This window comes from Artibeus jamaicensis, unplaced genomic scaffold (genome assembly GCF_021234435.1).
Source record: "Artibeus jamaicensis isolate MK-2021 breed Jamaican fruit bat unplaced genomic scaffold, CSHL_Jam_final scaffold_1964, whole genome shotgun sequence".
In the NCBI taxonomy this organism is placed as follows: Eukaryota; Metazoa; Chordata; class Mammalia; order Chiroptera; family Phyllostomidae; genus Artibeus; species Artibeus jamaicensis.
Genome location: NW_026522030.1, coordinates 11,967,537 through 11,984,317, shown reverse-complemented (window position 1 = coordinate 11,984,317; position 16,781 = coordinate 11,967,537). Strand labels below are relative to the sequence as shown.

Here is a 16,781-nt window from a genome sequence, read left to right as displayed (position 1 = left end):
GGGACTAAATCACTGGGCTAAAATCAGGGCTGCACTCCTTCTCTTCTGGAGACTAAAGGGGAGGATTTGTTCCAGGTTCTTTCCAGCTTTTAGAGGCTGCCCACACTCGTCGGCTCATGGCCCCCTGCCCCCTCATGATCAAAGGAGCACAGCACCCTGACCACGCTTTTGTCCTCGCTTCTTACATCTGTTTCTCTGACCCTCTTAATTCGCTCCCCTCCTACTTTAAAGGGCCCTCGTGGTTACATTGGGCCCACTCAGATAATCCAGGATAATTTCCCTATTTAGCTGATTAGCAACCTTAATTCCTTTTTGTCAGGTAATCTAACATACTTGTGGGTTCCAAGGATGGGGGGGCATTATTTTGCCTACCACGTATATGTTGTGGTTTAAACTGTTAATTCATCTTCATATTCCTGGCACTGTAGTGTTTGAAACATTGTATACATTCAATAAGGATGTGGAGAATGTTGAGTCATTAAATGTCCCCTTTCTTTTCCCTCCCCCCACCCCTGTAGTGACTGGTCAGTCGTATGAAAATATGGTAACTGAGATCATGTCAATGGGCTATGAAAGAGAACAAGTAATCGCCGCCCTGAGAGCCAGTTTCAACAACCCTGACAGAGCAGTGGAGTATCTTTTAATGGTGAGAAACGTTTAACTTTCTTCATTGTACTTTAACACCAATATCCCATAGAAACAGTGATTTTAAAGGAATAGTAACAATTTACAGTAGAATAATAATATATGCTAGATAATTGTCATAATGCTTTCATTTTCTTAGTCCGTTAACATTTTGTGTTGATAAAATTACCTGTCCTGAAAGATTTCGGTACGGTGTTTAGTTACTGAACAGCATGGCTGACTGAGGTGTACAGTTGGCTCTTTTGGAGCAGATCCCTGTGCCCCACTGATGTCCTCGGGGTTCGCACCGAGAGCCTGTGTTGGGGGGCACAGGCACATACGGGTGTGTTTTTCCGTGTAGTCTAACATTTTAGTAGCTTCATTGACTGCCAGCATAATTTTGAATACACTATTTAGAGTAAAAGGTTTAAGTTAGAAGCCCGATCCACATTTTATTTGACTTACACTTTAAATTTTTATAATTAATTGATTTTTTTTTAACTGGGAGATTTCACTTAAGAAATTCAGATAATCTGGTTTATCTGGACAGATTGATCCCAGATTTTCACTAGGGATTAGGAAAACTTTTAGATCATAAATTCTTTAATTTACCATTTTCTGATCCACTCACTGTTACCTGATAGTATTACACATTTAATTTAACGTACAATGTTATTTGCCTGGTTCCATTGATATTTAACTTGTTAGCTTGTTTATAGTTGGTAGCAGCTGAGGGATTTCTATTAAATTACTGTTTTTACTAGCATAAGGCTTTTGAGAAATAGGTTATTTTGGGCATGGACTAAAACCTTTGATATTTTATGACAGTAAATGACTTAGTTTTCCAGATGTGGCGTGGGCTAAAATGATAGCATCGAATTTTGGAATAGTATTAGATTAATGTTTTAACATTTTATTCTGTACTTGTCTAGTGTTTTGAAGTATTACGGAAGTCTAAATTGCCCTAAATAGCATCCATGATCCTGTCTGTTTGGGAGATACTGTCCACAGTTAACCCGTTCCTTTGTCTCCAGGTTGTGCTTCATCAGACGCGCCCTTTCAGATAGTAGTTCAGGAGGGTCCTAGTCGTGAGTCTCTGCCTCCGCCTTTTGTGTACTCATTTGCATGTGAGATTCACAGGCCTGATAGTAGCATATTAGTTTTAATGTTTTAAAATTTTTATCTTCGCTCCTGGACATTTTTTATGTTTTTAGAGGGAATGTGGGGGAGGGAGTCATTGCTCTGTTGCCCTCTCATGTGTGCCCCCCAGCTGACCTGGGACTGATCCTGTGACCTTTTCGGTCTGCAGGACAACACTGCAGCCTACAGAGCTGTACCAGCCAGAGCTTGAATGCCCTTTTTCATTGTCCTCTTGAGGAGCGTCTTTAAAATGCTGGCAGTTCATTTTATCAATTTGTTTGGAATTGAGGAATCATTGGGTTTATAACCACTATGGATCTGTTTGTGGTTACTCTTCCCTCCTAACCCTTCAAAACCCCACATAGTCCATTAAGGTATTGTTTTATATAGAATGACTTTTATTTATTCCTGATTTGGAATTCTCCACCAGTTTAATAGAATCATGTTTAGTAGATTTGAAACTTCAAGGCATAAAAAATTAACTCCCTCAAAAGCATTTGTTGTTTTCAGTGCCTGAAGTGTCATCTGATGCGGGCAGCTGTTACCCTGCTGTTCATTACCCTTAATTCATTTCACTTACTCATTTTCCAATTACAGTCCACATACAATATTATTATATTAGTTTCAGGTGTATAGCATAGTGATTAGACATTTTTATACCTTACAAAAGCCTTGATTATATGTTTACAATTTGGGCTTCAGATTTATTGGGAACTGAAAACATTTACCATTACAGTCTTTTATTCAAATGTAACATTTCCTTCTTTGTTCTCCTTCCAAATTCTATGAAGATGTCTTAAAGACATTTTAATAAGTTGTATATGGGAAGTTCTGTAAATAATTTTCATCAAAATAGTGTGTTTCAAGTCATTCAGTGCCATTTCAAGGTATAGTAACTTCAGGAGATAAATGCTGCTACCTTAGAAAAAGCATCACTTGAATAATTACTTACGTTTCTTTTATACCTTTTTTGTAAGTTTTGAATAATCCGTTTTAATTTTTAACATGTGATGCTTTCTGGATGATACTTTCTCAGAACCGTGGGTCAGGTGATCTTCTTCCTCGGTCGGTGTCATCACTTGCTCTGTCTCTGTTAGACCTTTCCCCCCGGGGTCATTTCAGAAGTGCCACATGTGTGTCAAAACCTCTTTCTTTGTAAGATCTTAATGCTAGAGTTACAAATCCAGTTCTTTCTGAATTACAAAATCCATTCACTATATTTTGCCATGTATAATGCACATTCATGTGTTTGGCCCAAACTTTCAGGAAAAAAAGTTTCTTAATTTTTTAATTCAATTTTTTTACTTATTTATATTTAGATACTTGTTTTTTATATTATAAAGGAATTTGTGCATTAATTTTCATACATATAATGGTCTAAGAAATTTTAGGTAACAAGTGTTTACAAACAGATACAGAGGTAAATCAGGTACTACCTGTATATAATATGCATCCTTATTTTTTTCCCTTCAAAAATTTGGGCAAGAAAGTGCACATTATACATGGCAAAATACGGTATACCTTAGATCTGTACTATCTGATAAGGTAGCTGTTAAGTACAAGTGGCTATTTTAATAAAATGAAAAGTAAGTTAAAATTTTAGTTTCTGAGGAACATTAATCATATTTCAAGTTATCGTTAGCTGCATGTGGCTAAATGGGTATTTTATTGGACAGCATAGCTGTAGAATATTTCCATCATCATGGGAAGTTCTGTTGGACAGTGTTGCGTTGTGTTGGGTTGGCCGAAGATTCATTAGGTTTTTTCCATATGACGCCTCTAGTAGCGCTTACTTGTCACAATGTTGTTAGATTGTATTGTGACTGTTGGCATATCAGTGTGTATTTTAAAAAATACTTACCAAATTTGGTGAATTTTTGTGTAACCATTTTAACATTGAAGATGGAAGATAATAAGCAACATTTTCAGCAAAGCATGCTTCATTATTTCAAGAAAGGTAAAAATGCAACTGAAACTCAAAAAAAGATTTGTGCTGTGTATGGAGAAGGTGCCATGACTGATTGCAGGTATTAAAAGTGGTTTGCGAAGGTTTTTGCTGGAGATTTTTCGCTGGACAATGCTCCATGGCTAGGTAGACTAGTTCAAGTTGACATCGATCAGATTGAGTCAATAATCAACGTTATACATGTGAGAAATAGCCAGTATACTCAGACTTTCCAAATCATGTGTTGAAAAATCACTTGTACCAGCTCTGTCATGTTAATCATTTTGATGTTTGGGTTCCACATAAGTTAGGGGGGGGGGGGAACCTGGAACGTATTTGTGCATGCAATTCTCTACTAAAATGAAATGACAGTGTTCCTTTTATATATATATTTTTTTTAATTTATTTTTAGAGAGAGGAGAAGGGAATGAGAAAGAGAGGGAGAGAAACCTCAATGTGTGGTTGCCTCTCACATGGCGCCCCCCCCCCCACACACACACTGGGGACCTGGCCTGCAACCCAGACATATGCCCTGACTGGGAATCGAACCAGCGAGCCTTTGGTTCACTGCCCATGCTCAATCCACTGAGCTACACCAGCCAGGGCAAAATGTTCTATTTTTTGAAACAAATGATGATAGGTGATGAAAGTGGATATACTTCACAATACTGTGGAATGGAAGAGGTCATGAGGCAAGCCAAGATAACCACCACCAACCACACCAAAGGCCAGTCTTCATCCAAAGAAGTGTTGTGCATACGGTGGGATTGGAAGGGAGTTCTCTATTATGAGCTCCTTCCAGAAAACCAAACAGTTCCGACAAGTACTGCTCCCAATTAGACCACTGAAAGCAGCACTGGACGAAAAGCGTCTGGAATTAGTCAACAGAAAACGCATACTCTTCCGTCAGGATATCATAAAACCGTGTGTTTCTTTGATGACCAGGCAAAAACTTAAAGCCTGGCCGGGAGGTTCTGATTCATTGCCGTATTCACCAGATATTGTACCTTAGGATTTTCATTTCTTTTGGTCTTTACAGAATTCTCTTAATGGAAAAATTTTAATTCCCTGGAAGACTACAAAAGGCATCTGGAACAATTATTTGTTCAAAAAGATAAAAAGTCTTAGGGAGATGGAATTATGAAATTGCCTGAAAGATGGCAGGTGCTGGTGGAACAAAACAGTGAATACGTTGTTCAATAAAGTTATTGGTGAAAATAAGAAACTTCTTTTATTTTTACTTTAAAATAGAGCAAACTTTTTGGCCACCCCAATATTATAGCAATATGGGTTCTTCTGTACTATACTCAGGCCATTTCTAACCAAATTTAAATGTATGCAGCTTTCAGATAAGACTTGATTCTTCACTTCTAATTGAAGGAGACATTTGTGTGATGCTTTTGGAAATTAGGCAAGGCTATTAAATATATTAATAAATCTTTTACTCTGAATAATTTAACTAACTTTAAATGACAGGATATTTAAAGCTCGGACATTGTGTTACTACAGGGAATTCCCGGAGACAGAGAAAGTCAGGCTGTGGTTGACCCCCCGCCAGCAGCTACTACGGGGGCTCCTCAGTCTTCAGTGGCTGCAGCTGCAGCGACTACGACAGCAACAACTACAACAACAAGTTCTGGAGGTAAAGTGGAGTCTTTTGGACGGGGAGGAAACGGCTCTGAGTTTATACTGTAAATTAATTTCATCTGAAGTATTTTGAGATGAGGTTTATTCCCAGAACCTTTAGATAACTCTCAAAGCACATTCTGTATTCATCAGTGTTGGAGAAGGGTCAAGAAGAGATTTTACCAAATAGATATAAAGATATTTTTGCTTATATTAAACTTTATTGCTCCAGTTTTGGTAAAGAGCATGGTATTCTGAAGCTATTTCCGATGGGTTGCTCACCTTGTCTCTTTCTCTCCTTTTAAATGTCATAAAATATGTATAATTTCAAAGCCAGTACTATCTTAGTGATTATCCAAGGAAATAAAACCTCATGAGGTTTAAAATCTTGTATCAAGAGGTAAAAGCAAACTTAAATTCAAGTGTCCACTGGCCAGTACTCATATTTCCATTGCCAAAAGTTTGACTACAAAGCGAAATCTTAGATAGGCCCAGGAATTACTTGTGTTCTCCATCATTCTTCTGTATATTCATGAAGTATTCAAACTTAATTTTGAAGAAACCAATCTTTGATACATTTTCTAGTTCTAATTATGACACTCAATTCTGGTTGACAAAAATTTCTAAGCACTTTTTTTAAAGATTGTATTTATTTATTTTTAGAAGGGGGAAGGGAGGGAGAAACATCAACGTGTGGTTGTCTCTCAAGCATCCCCTAGAGAGGACCCGGCCTTCAACCCAGGCATGTGCCCTGACTGGGAATTGAACCTACCACCCCTTGGTTCGAAGGCCAGTACTTAATCCACTGGGCTACACCAGCCAGGTCTCTAAGCACCCTGTATACATGCTCCCAGAGCACCAGCTTTTCATTTCTTGAGACTCAGCATGGGGGTCGAAAGAAGAGGCCACAACATTGGTTCAGATTGAGGGGCTGCTCCTTCCAGCAACACTTACTGACTTAGTTTCTGACTCTTCTTTTCTTCATCTGTAAAACTGGTGTTACACATAGAAAAATAAATATCTGTGTTATGTGCTCATTTTAATTTGAATGATTGTCTTGAATTAAAATTTAGGAAATAACATTTAAAAAATTCTTACTATCCATTAGTAACCTCAAAAACAGTTTTTTTCATGCAGATTTTGATTTTTATATAGTGTTAACCAGACAAGCACCACCACCCAAAAAAGTCACAAGTTCTAGATCTCATACTTTATTTCATATTATTAACTAGTATTTATTATTATAAAGGGATCTTATCGCAAGTGTTTATAGATTATAAATTTGAAATTTGAGGGTCATAATAAAAAATTCTAACTGTAATTGAGTTTGCGTTAATAAAACTCCATCTGATCTGCAAACCTGAACTCTTTTAATTATTAAATACAGGAGTGGGCAAAAAAGTAGATTTACAGTTGTGACTGTGTAAAAACAGGTGTTATTTTTTAATTTATTGTTGGTTTTTTTTTTTTAAAGAGAGAAACATCAATTGCTCTTCCACTTATCTATGTTGTTCATCAGTTGCCTTTTGTTGTGCCTTCACCAGGGACTGAACCCTGAACCTCGGTGTGGTGGGATGACTCTTAACCAACGGGGTTGCCCTTCCAGGGTGAATGTCTTCTTCTTCTTTTTTTTTTTTTTTTTTTAAGATTTTAAAAAATTTATTTTAGAGAGATGGGGAAGGGAAGGAGAAAGAGAGGGAGTAAAACATCAGTGTGTGGTTGCCTCTAGCACACCCCCTACTGGGGATATGGCTCACAACCCAGGTTTGTGCCCTGACTGGGAATCAGACCGGCGATGCTTTGGTTCTCAGGCCTGCAGTCCACTGAACTACACCAGCCAGGGCTGAATTTATTCTTGTTTTATTATTTATTAATTTGTATTTTTCCATACAAACAACTGTAAACCTACTTTTGTCCATTCGTTGAATCTCCCAGGAATTCAAGCTCAAGATTGATTGAGAGCTCAAATTACATATTTTTCTACTTTCCAGTGTCTTCTGTCTAAATTATGATTGAGCCAGTTCTTTGTGTATGCAATTGCTACTTTTGTTTAAAAACATTTATGTGTATTTTAGGACATCCCCTTGAATTTTTACGGAATCAGCCTCAGTTTCAACAGATGAGACAAATTATTCAACAGAATCCTTCTCTGCTTCCTGCATTGCTACAGCAGATAGGTCGAGAAAATCCTCAGTTACTACAGGTGACTAACCAGGGTTAATTTCAGAACTGGGTTCAGAGTGCGCATCACAGTTCGAAAAAGTCAGTGAGCACTCCTTCCCCTCCACCAACGTTAAACCAGTTCTCTGAGCTGCTGCTTCAGTAGAATACGGTGTAAAGATAGACGTCCAGAACAGAGTTGGGCGTGGAGGCTCGGTTGATTTTGGTTGGTCAGATGGTGAATTTGGGAACTACTTTAGTAAAGAATCTGAGAAACTCTTCAGCAAAGAAACTTTGTCTTTTTTCCCAACCGTATTATTAGTGTAGCACCACCTCTTAGAAAATGTACTTGTAGGCTTAATGCTTAGGTCACAAAGGATTTCAGTTTGTACATCATCGTGCTGCCTGCTTGTGTGGAAGACATGTATAGGTTTTGTCTCTTCCTATAGTCGTCAAGTAGTTTTTTAACATTGATTATTTTTTCGGCAGGGTACATTTATGAATGAGAGTTTGAATTCTCTTAATTTTTTATTGTTTATCTGACTTAAGAACTGAGCTTCTTTAATAATATACAAGGAATTAGGTCCTTCCAAAGACTAAATATCTAGAACCATTCCAGAATATTACAGTTGCAAAGTTATAGCTTCTCTCTTATTTGTATTTAGAATTCTTATTTTCCTAGAGATATTTTATATCAGTGTATTGTTTTTCTCTGTCCTTCACACCACCGCAGCAAATTAGCCAACATCAGGAGCATTTTATTCAGATGTTAAATGAACCAGTTCAAGAAGCTGGTGGTCAAGGAGGAGGCAGTGGAGGTGGCAGCGGAGGGATTGCAGAAGCTGGAAGCGGTCACATGAACTACATTCAAGTAACGCCTCAGGAAAAAGAAGCTATAGAAAGGGTGAGTTTAAGTAAAACTAACAGTTCAGTTTTTAGTCACAATGGCCACATTAAGGTGCTCAGTATTTACGTGGGGCTCGCGGCTCCTGCATTGGGTAGCGCTGATCCAGAGTATTTCCGTCATAGGAAGTAGTTCTTTTAGAGTCAAACAGAGCATTTCCCTTAGGAATTACAGTCAAGACAAGCTCTTAGCCCTGCTCTCTCATCTTGTCTTTGTGAGCCCTAGGGAGCAGTAGTGACTACCATTCTAGCATGAAATACTTACAAATATACTAAGAAACTAAAAATTTCATTGATGTTTTAATATTGAGGGGAAAAAATGATCTTTAGTTGTCTGCCTAAATTAAGATTGTCCATCTTTTAATTTATATTTCACATGTTAACTTTACACTGTAAAACGTAAAATAGATACATATATGAATTCTACAAAAGTGGTGTACAGTAAACATCAGAACCTGGTGTCCTGGTTTCTGGTTCCATCTTCACCAGCTCGGCCAGGGTAGGTCATGACACTACAGTACTCTGGTTTTTTCGACACTATGAGTAGTCATTCATTTTGTGGCCCCACTGTTAACGTTCGTAAGTGGGGAATCAGTACTTGCCTGTTGTCTGAAGTGTTCTGAGATGGAAGTTCCATAAAGTGCTTTTTCACTTAATACTTAGAAAGTCATCTGGACAATAATTTGTTCATTGTTTATCGAGTGTTCAAGGTTTATAATTATGTATTTTTTTAAAGATACTTTATATCTGGCTGGTATTTCCCCCCTTGAGTAACAGAGTTGATAAATGACACTTGCCTCAATTGTTCTGTGGTTTTTTTTAAAGTTAGGGTTCAGTTTTTGATTTCTGTGTTGGAGAAATTGTGTTGCTTGTGCTTTTAATGTTGTACTAAAAGAATATTGCCTAATACAAGTTTAAAAGATTTACTCTTGTCTTCTGAAGACTTTATAGTTACTATCACGTTTAAGTTTATAATACATATTAAGTTACTTTTTGTTTATGGTGTCAAGCTGCACTGTTTTACACCTGGCCGTCCAGTTGCCCCAGCACCATTTATTGAAAAGACTAGTCTTTTCCCACTGAGTTGTCTTAGCATTCTTACTAAAAATCATTGACCGCAAGTGTGAGGGTTTATTTCTGGGCTGTTAGTTCTGTTCCATTAAACTGTATGTTTATTCTATACCAGAACCTCAATCTTGATTACAATGGCTTTGTATTAAGGCTTGTTTTGTTTTTAAGATTTTATTTATTTATTTTTAGAGAGGAAGGGAGAGAGAAGTATCAGTGTGTAAGTTGCCTCTCGCACACCCCCCACTGGGGACCTGGCCCACAACCCTTTGGTTCACAGGCCGGCACTCAATGCACTGAGCCACACCAGCCAGGGCGCTTTGTAGTAAGTTTTGAAATCAGGAAGTGGACGCTTCAATTTTATGCTTCCTAAGATTGTTTCGGCTCTTCTGCATCCCTTGCATTTTCCTATTATTTTTAGGATCAACTTCTCTGATATCTATTCACCACCCCCCAAAAAAGTGGCTGGGATTAGGATATTGTGTTTTTCTGTAGATCAGTTGGGAGAGTATTGCCGTGTTAAGCAGTGTTAGGTCTTATCAAGCCATGTAAATGATTTTCTTTCATTTATTATTAGACTTTCTGTAATTTTCTTTCCAAAGCGTTCCATAGTCTTCAGTTTGTACTTCTTGTGTTAAGTTTACTACTAAATATTTTTGTTGTTTTTGATGTTATAAATGAAAGTGTTTTCTTAATTTCATTTTTTGGATTGTTCATTGTTAGTTATGTAGAAATGCAATTTATTTTGTGTATTGATCTTATGTATATCTTGTATACATAAGATCTTTTGTATATAAGAAACATGATCTTCTGAACTCATGTACCAGTTCTGATCATTTGGGGGTGTGTTCCTTAGAATTTTATATTTGCAAGTAGACATGGTTTTGCTTTTCTAATATGGGTGTCCTTAGTTGTTTTGTGTGCTAACTGCTCTACCAGGAGTGTCCAGCCTGCGGCCCAACACAAAATCGTGAATTTACTTAAAATATGAGGTTTCTTTGTGATTGCATGTTGTGGTGTATTTAATGTGTGGTCCAGAGACGCCAGAAGGTCAGACACCCCTGAGCCTCCTGTGTATCGACCAATAGTAGTGACAAGAGCCAGCATGCTTGTCTTACTTCAGATCTTAGGGGAAAATATTTCAGTCTTTTCAATATTAAGTGTGAGGTTAGCTGTAAGTTTTACTAACATTCCTCTTATCTGATTGAGGAAGTTTTCTTCTATTCCTAGTTCGATGAGTGTTTTTATAACAAAAAGGTTTTTGATTTTGCCAAATGCTTTCTCTTGTGTTTAAGATGGTTATGTAGTTTTGTTCCTTTTCCTGTTATGTGCTTAATTAGTTCACTGATTTTTGTATGTTGAACCAACCTTGTATTCCTAGCATGATTCCTAGTCAGTTGTGGTATCTGTAATCTTTTTTTTTTATGTTGCTGGTTGGGTCTACTGGTATTTTATTGAGGATTTCTGCATCTGCATAAGAAACACTGGTCTGGCGTGTATGTCTGCTTTTGGTATCAGTGTAATAATAATACCAGCCTTATAGAATCAGTTTAGAAGAGTATATGAAAAATTGGTATTAATTTTTCTCTAAACAGTTGGTAAAATTCAGCAGTGAGGTTATCTAAGCCTGGTTTTTCTTTAGAAAATTCTCTAATTACTCATTCAGTCTCTTACTCATCATAGGCCTATTCAGATTACCTGTTTGTTCTTGAGTCAGTTTTGGTGTTTTCCGTCTTTCTAGAAATTTGTCTATTTCATGTAAGATACCTAATTTGTTCATAATATTTCCTTTTTAACAGTTTTTATTTCTATGAAAAATAGTAATGTGTTCACATTCATTCCTGATTTTAGTAATTTTAATCATTGATCTAAAGGGGAAAAAGCACTAACTTGGTTTTGTTGATTCTGTTACTTTTCTAGCTTTATGTATTTTCTCTTTGATTTTTATTATTTTCCTCCTCTGCCTGTTTTGGAATTTGTTTCTTCTATTTTTTAGTTTCTTAAGGTGGAGGCTTAGGCATTGACTTGAGAGGCCTTTCTTTTTTATGCAGACACTTAGCGCCCTACCCTCACCTGGGAGCACGGCTCCGGCAGCGTCCCCTGGTTTCGGTGCTTCGTGGTTTGGTTCTAATTCCCACCTATTTATGAATTTCTCAAGTTTCCTTTTATTACTGATTTCTAAGCTCATTCCATTGTGGTCAGAGAACACATTTGCTATCATTTTAGTTCTGTGTAATCCATCAAGGTTTACTTTGTGGCCTAAAATGGTCTTTATGGAGAATTTTCTATGTATACTTGAGAAGGACACATAATCTTCTGTAAATGTCTGTTAAGTCTAGTTGGTTTTTTTATGTTGAGTTTCCTGTTTCCCTCTGTCTTCTGCCTACTTGGTGTATCCATTATTGAACATGGGGGCTGTTGAAGTCTCCACCTATTATTGTTGAATTGCCTCTTTCTCCCTTCAGTTCTGTCGATTTTTGTTTCATGTATTTTGGTACGTGTGTGTGTGTGTGTGTGTGTGTGTGTGTGTGTGTGTAAAATGAAGTCTTTCTGATGCTTTTATCCTCATAAAATGTCCTTTGTTATTAGTAACAGTTTTTATGTTAAAATCTATTTTGTCTGATATTGATATAGTCACTCCAGCTCTTTTTGTAACTGTTTGCATGGTGTATATCTTTTTCCATCCTTTTACTTTCAGCATATTTGTGTCTTTGAATCTAAAGTGTGTGTCTTATAGAAGCATATAGTTGGATCATGCCCATCTACCTTTTCCCTCAGCTAGCCCAGCTTTAATCTGGACAAGACCTAGATAACAAAATCGTTTTTAGTTTCTTCTCTCATGGATGAATAATCATGCGGAATTGGGACTTGTGCCCAGTTTTTTAAGGTCATTTCTTGATATAGTCTAATACAAGGCTATTGAGACCGTTGAGGAGGGGGTTCGTAAATAGCATTTGGCAGACAAATATGTAGGTTCTAATGAATTAGATCATTGAACTTAGTGTTTAAAGACTTTTAAAGCAGTGATTATTGAGTCACACGTGATTTATTTAGTAGACTAGGAAAGTGAAAGTGACTATAAAAATAGAATGCCATCATAGATCTTGATCTCAGAAATATCCTGTAGTATCACTAATAACTGATGGCCCATTTTTCTTGTGTGGAGTGTTCCATAAAGCAAGGAGATTGAGAATGATATTTGATCCTAATCAAAGATAAGACTTTCTTTACAAACCTGAGGTAGTTGATCTCATCACCAGTTGCTCCCATCCATATCTTCACCTTTCATACACTAAAAGCCATTTAGTTTACAAATTTCTGTAGGGTCATTTATTTTTAAACCACCATAGTGAGCACCTGATTCTTAGTGTCAGTGCCAGTTGGTGTTAGCAAAGTGTCTGTTAGTCGAGTAGCTTTAACCAGGAACAGAGGGCTTTGTAGGTGGGTGTTAAAGATGGACCTGGTTCCATCAGGCTCCTTGGGTTGGACCACAGACCCATATTCAGGTGGGGATGGGTTCCTGTAAAATTCTCAGGAGCTCTTTTGTGTCTTTTATAGTAAGTGTTCAAGTGATGATCAGTCAGTAGTGCTGTGTTGGATAGTAATGTTTTCTTTCTTTTTTCCAGTTAAAGGCATTAGGATTTCCTGAAGGACTTGTGATACAAGCATATTTTGCTTGTGAGAAGAATGAGAACTTGGCTGCCAATTTTCTTCTACAGCAGAACTTTGATGAAGATTGAAAGGGACTTTTTTTTTTTTAATCTCACACTTCACACCAGTGCATTACACTAACTTTGTTCACTGGACTCTCTGGGATGACTTGGGTTCATGTCCACAATACTTGGTATAAGGTAGTAGGTGGTTGGGGGCGGGGAGGGCGGGCTCTAGGCTACAGGGCAGCGGTAAACACAGCGCATGTCTGCTTCAGTCGGCAGGTGCTGCAGATCCACACGGTATGTAAAATAGACAACCAAACCCGGCTTTTGCAGGTCTTTATATCTTGTATAAAACAGTAGGTAATTTCCTAGGTTTCACTCTTTTTAGTATACTAGATCCAGAAATTTAGTGTAATGCCCTGCTTAATATTTCTTTGACTGAACATTGGTTTCAGAAAGAATCTCTGCCACCTGGAATCTACAGTCTGTGTTTCACGGCAACACTGGATAATGGCTTCACGAAATTGAAAAAAAAAAAATGGAACATCTGTAAACAGAAACACCAAATTATTGATGGTTTTTGTTGCTGCTTCAAAACAAGTATAAAATTAATGTCAAGAAAGCCCATTCTTTTCATGTTAAATACTTTGGGCGGGGGAGGGAAGAAGGGGAACTTTTCTTAAAATGAAAATAATTACTGCTATTTTCAAATCTCTTGATCATTGAATGTGAGACCCTTCTAACATGATTTGAGAAGCTCTATAAGTATAGGCAGAGTTATTTTCCTGTTTACATTTTTTGGTTTGTTTTGGGGGGAAATTGGTAGGTGTCTAATTACTGTTTACTTCCTTGTTACATTGCAGTAAAAGTTTTAAAACCACCATTGCATGTTTGCTTTTGATGTATCCCTTTGTGAGATTAGCGCTTTGGGGCCAACGGCGGTGCAGCCTTCACGCTCCCTCCCCCCTCCCCCCAGAAACGTGTGTGTCAGCAAGGCGTGAGTTCAAACTGCTGCCTTTTTAAACCCCACAAAATGCTGATTCCGTTTAAAATTAATGCGAATGTTTCAAAACTGGGTTTCTGACATTTGTAAATGTTTTTCCTTATTAGATAAGAATATATGACCATTAAAGTCATTAGGATTCTATTGCTTTCAAAAAGAGGAGGCAGACAGAACTATAATCCTGCATCTTTTATTGCTTTGGAAAGACTGATGAAATCTTTTGGAAGGGTTGGGAGATGTGGCCGGAAAGAACTTTGGAATATATACAATCAAGATATCTTGTGGCATATTAAAAGAAAAATCTTAATAGCAGTGTTGGCTTTTATTTGGATTTTTTTTTCATCTCAGTTTTTCTTTGTAATCTCCCTCATTGGCATTATTTGACCATAAAGAGGGGGCCGATATCTACTTGTTCAGTTTTTCCAATATAAACAAGACTATTTAAAGAAATTTTTTTCCTCCCATCTAATACTGAGTTAGGATGGTGTATTTGCACAGATTTCTCCCTGCATAATCTCTTGCAGTAATCCTTAGTACACCATTTGGTGATAACTTTTAAGCTTTTCCATCATGCACTCGTAACCTATCTGTTTAGAAAATAAATGAAATGATGATTTTTCCCCCAAAATGTTAAGCATGTAGTTAATCTTCATATGTTTATTATTCCTTAAACCAACAGGCCTTTGGACTTTGTATTGCCTGTATGTTTTATGACGAACCGTGCGAAATAATATCTCAGGAGAATAAAAGGAGGATTTGTAAATATACTCGTCTCTCAAGGCAGAGGAGTTGGGAAGAGGGTGGCGCTTCGGTCGGATTGTGGAGTGCTTCCATTTGACGGCATCTTATCTGCTACTCGATCGTTCGGAGATAGAGAAAACTGGAACAGGGAGGCAGGGGCGACGGCAGCCTCTTCCTTGCTCGGGAATGTGCCAGCAGAAGCTGGGGACACGGAGCTCCTGTCCTTGGACAACGAAACTACATGTGCGTGGTGGGATTGATTCATACCAGACGGCAGTTCGGGCCGCGTCCGGCCGCTCTTCACGGTGCCTTGTTGATCTGTTTGAAGGGCCAGACCAGACCCTAAGCAAGCAGTAGGCTTTTCTGTGACCTTTGCTGTTGTGTTTTAATTTACAAACAGTTTCGGTATATCTCTTAATAATGTAAGTGACTATTTGACCTTGGAATTTAGCATTTGACATAGTACGTCATCTGTTCCTTGAAATATTTTTATTGTTTAGTTGCTCTGTGGAAAAATGGGAGGAAGCTTAAGTTTACATTTGTTAAAATCTTATTGCTATCCTCAAGTCACCTATGTCTTCATATTGTATTAAAACACTGAAGTATTCCATCAGGTCAGTTTTTCCTGTACAAGATGCCTAGGACCCTAAAGAATTAATTATAAAATCTTTTCAGTGCATCCAACATCGCATCTCTCATTTTTTCAGTGATTTTTGCCATAGAGAATCGTAGAAAGTAAGTTGACAGTGCTTCTGTCACCAGTCCCTCTGTTTTCTTTAGTGAATGGTGAAGGTAACAAGTAGAAGCCAGGCACTGTGTCAGTTTTATTGGGTCTCTTGTTTGCTTTCTCAATAAAGCATCAGGACAGAAACGGGATACCTGATTGGATGCAAGTCAGGTTTCATGAGGGCTTTTAGACGTGCCAGGATCCCCGTTTTTCCTATGCATTTATGTCTTACAGCAGCAGCTTCGGGGAGTGAGGGCTTCCTGACCCAGTCTGTATTGGGAGGGCTGCCCCGCTGGGAGGTCCGCTCGTCCCTTCGGTTCACCTCCACTGTCCATTTTTTCACTTGGTCCTTCCAAGCCTGGGAGGGGGCGGTGAACTACAGCCCATGAGCCAAACCCGGCTCACTGCTAGGAATGGTCTTTACATTTATGTTTTTTTAAATGATGGTGGGTGAAAACTATTCAAATGTCTGTGTTCATAAATAAATAGTCTTACTGAAACAGCCACAATCATTTGTTTACGTATCATCTGTAGCTCCTACTGTGCCGTGGAGGTTTGATGTTGAATAGTTGCAACACAGACTAAAGCCTGCAAAGCCTGAATAAATCATTGCCTGGCCCTTTACAGAAGAGTGTGCCGACCCTGTTCTAAACTGCGACCAGCCCATCCTGGGTTCAATTGTATGGTGCTTTTTACTCCTTTTCGGCATTCGTGGCCTCCTGGCTCCAGGTCTCAGTTTCAGTTTAGTTGGTTTGTTACTGGCACAGGTTCCTTCCAGAGGAGTGGTATCACTCCCACCTCTGCACGGACAGAGGAAGCAGCATTGTCTGTCTGCTGTGTTGGCCCGGCGTGTATGTAGTGTCTTGAAATGGTTCTTTGCGGTTGCTACACTATTTCTTGCTCTTAGAGGAAGATCATGAAATTCAGCACTAAGGGTATTGTCAAAGGCACCTGGCATAGTGATGAATCAGAACAAAAAAGGTAGTGAATCTCTGGTATCAGAGTTGGGGCAGTTGAACATCTGGGGAAAAGAGTGGGTGGAACCCTAGAGGGAGAAATGTAGTGGTTGGGCCTGTTTGGGTACAGACTGGTGTCCAAAGTGTGGGTAGTGAGGGAGGGGCAGTGGCAAGGCGGAGAGCGAAGGCTTGGGCTTGCTAAGGAAAAGATACAACACCGAGATAAGGTTTC

The 16,781-nt window shown here is 38.3% G+C and overlaps 1 protein-coding gene across 1 annotated transcript in view; it reads left to right on the top strand.

Moving 5' to 3' along the window:
* The window catches only part of RAD23B (RAD23 homolog B, nucleotide excision repair protein), a 51,961-nt gene extending 36,416 nt beyond the window's left edge, over window positions 1–15,545 (top strand). The window contains exons 6-10 of the mRNA XM_037152641.2: window positions 519–646; window positions 5,219–5,351; window positions 7,411–7,538; window positions 8,229–8,399; window positions 13,093–15,545. Of these exons, the coding sequence (XP_037008536.1) occupies window positions 519–646; window positions 5,219–5,351; window positions 7,411–7,538; window positions 8,229–8,399; window positions 13,093–13,206 (674 nt within the window). The 3' untranslated portion in view covers window positions 13,207–15,545. The remainder of the gene's footprint in view (window positions 1–518; window positions 647–5,218; window positions 5,352–7,410; window positions 7,539–8,228; window positions 8,400–13,092) is intronic.
* Window positions 15,546–16,781: the final 1,236 nt, after the last annotated feature.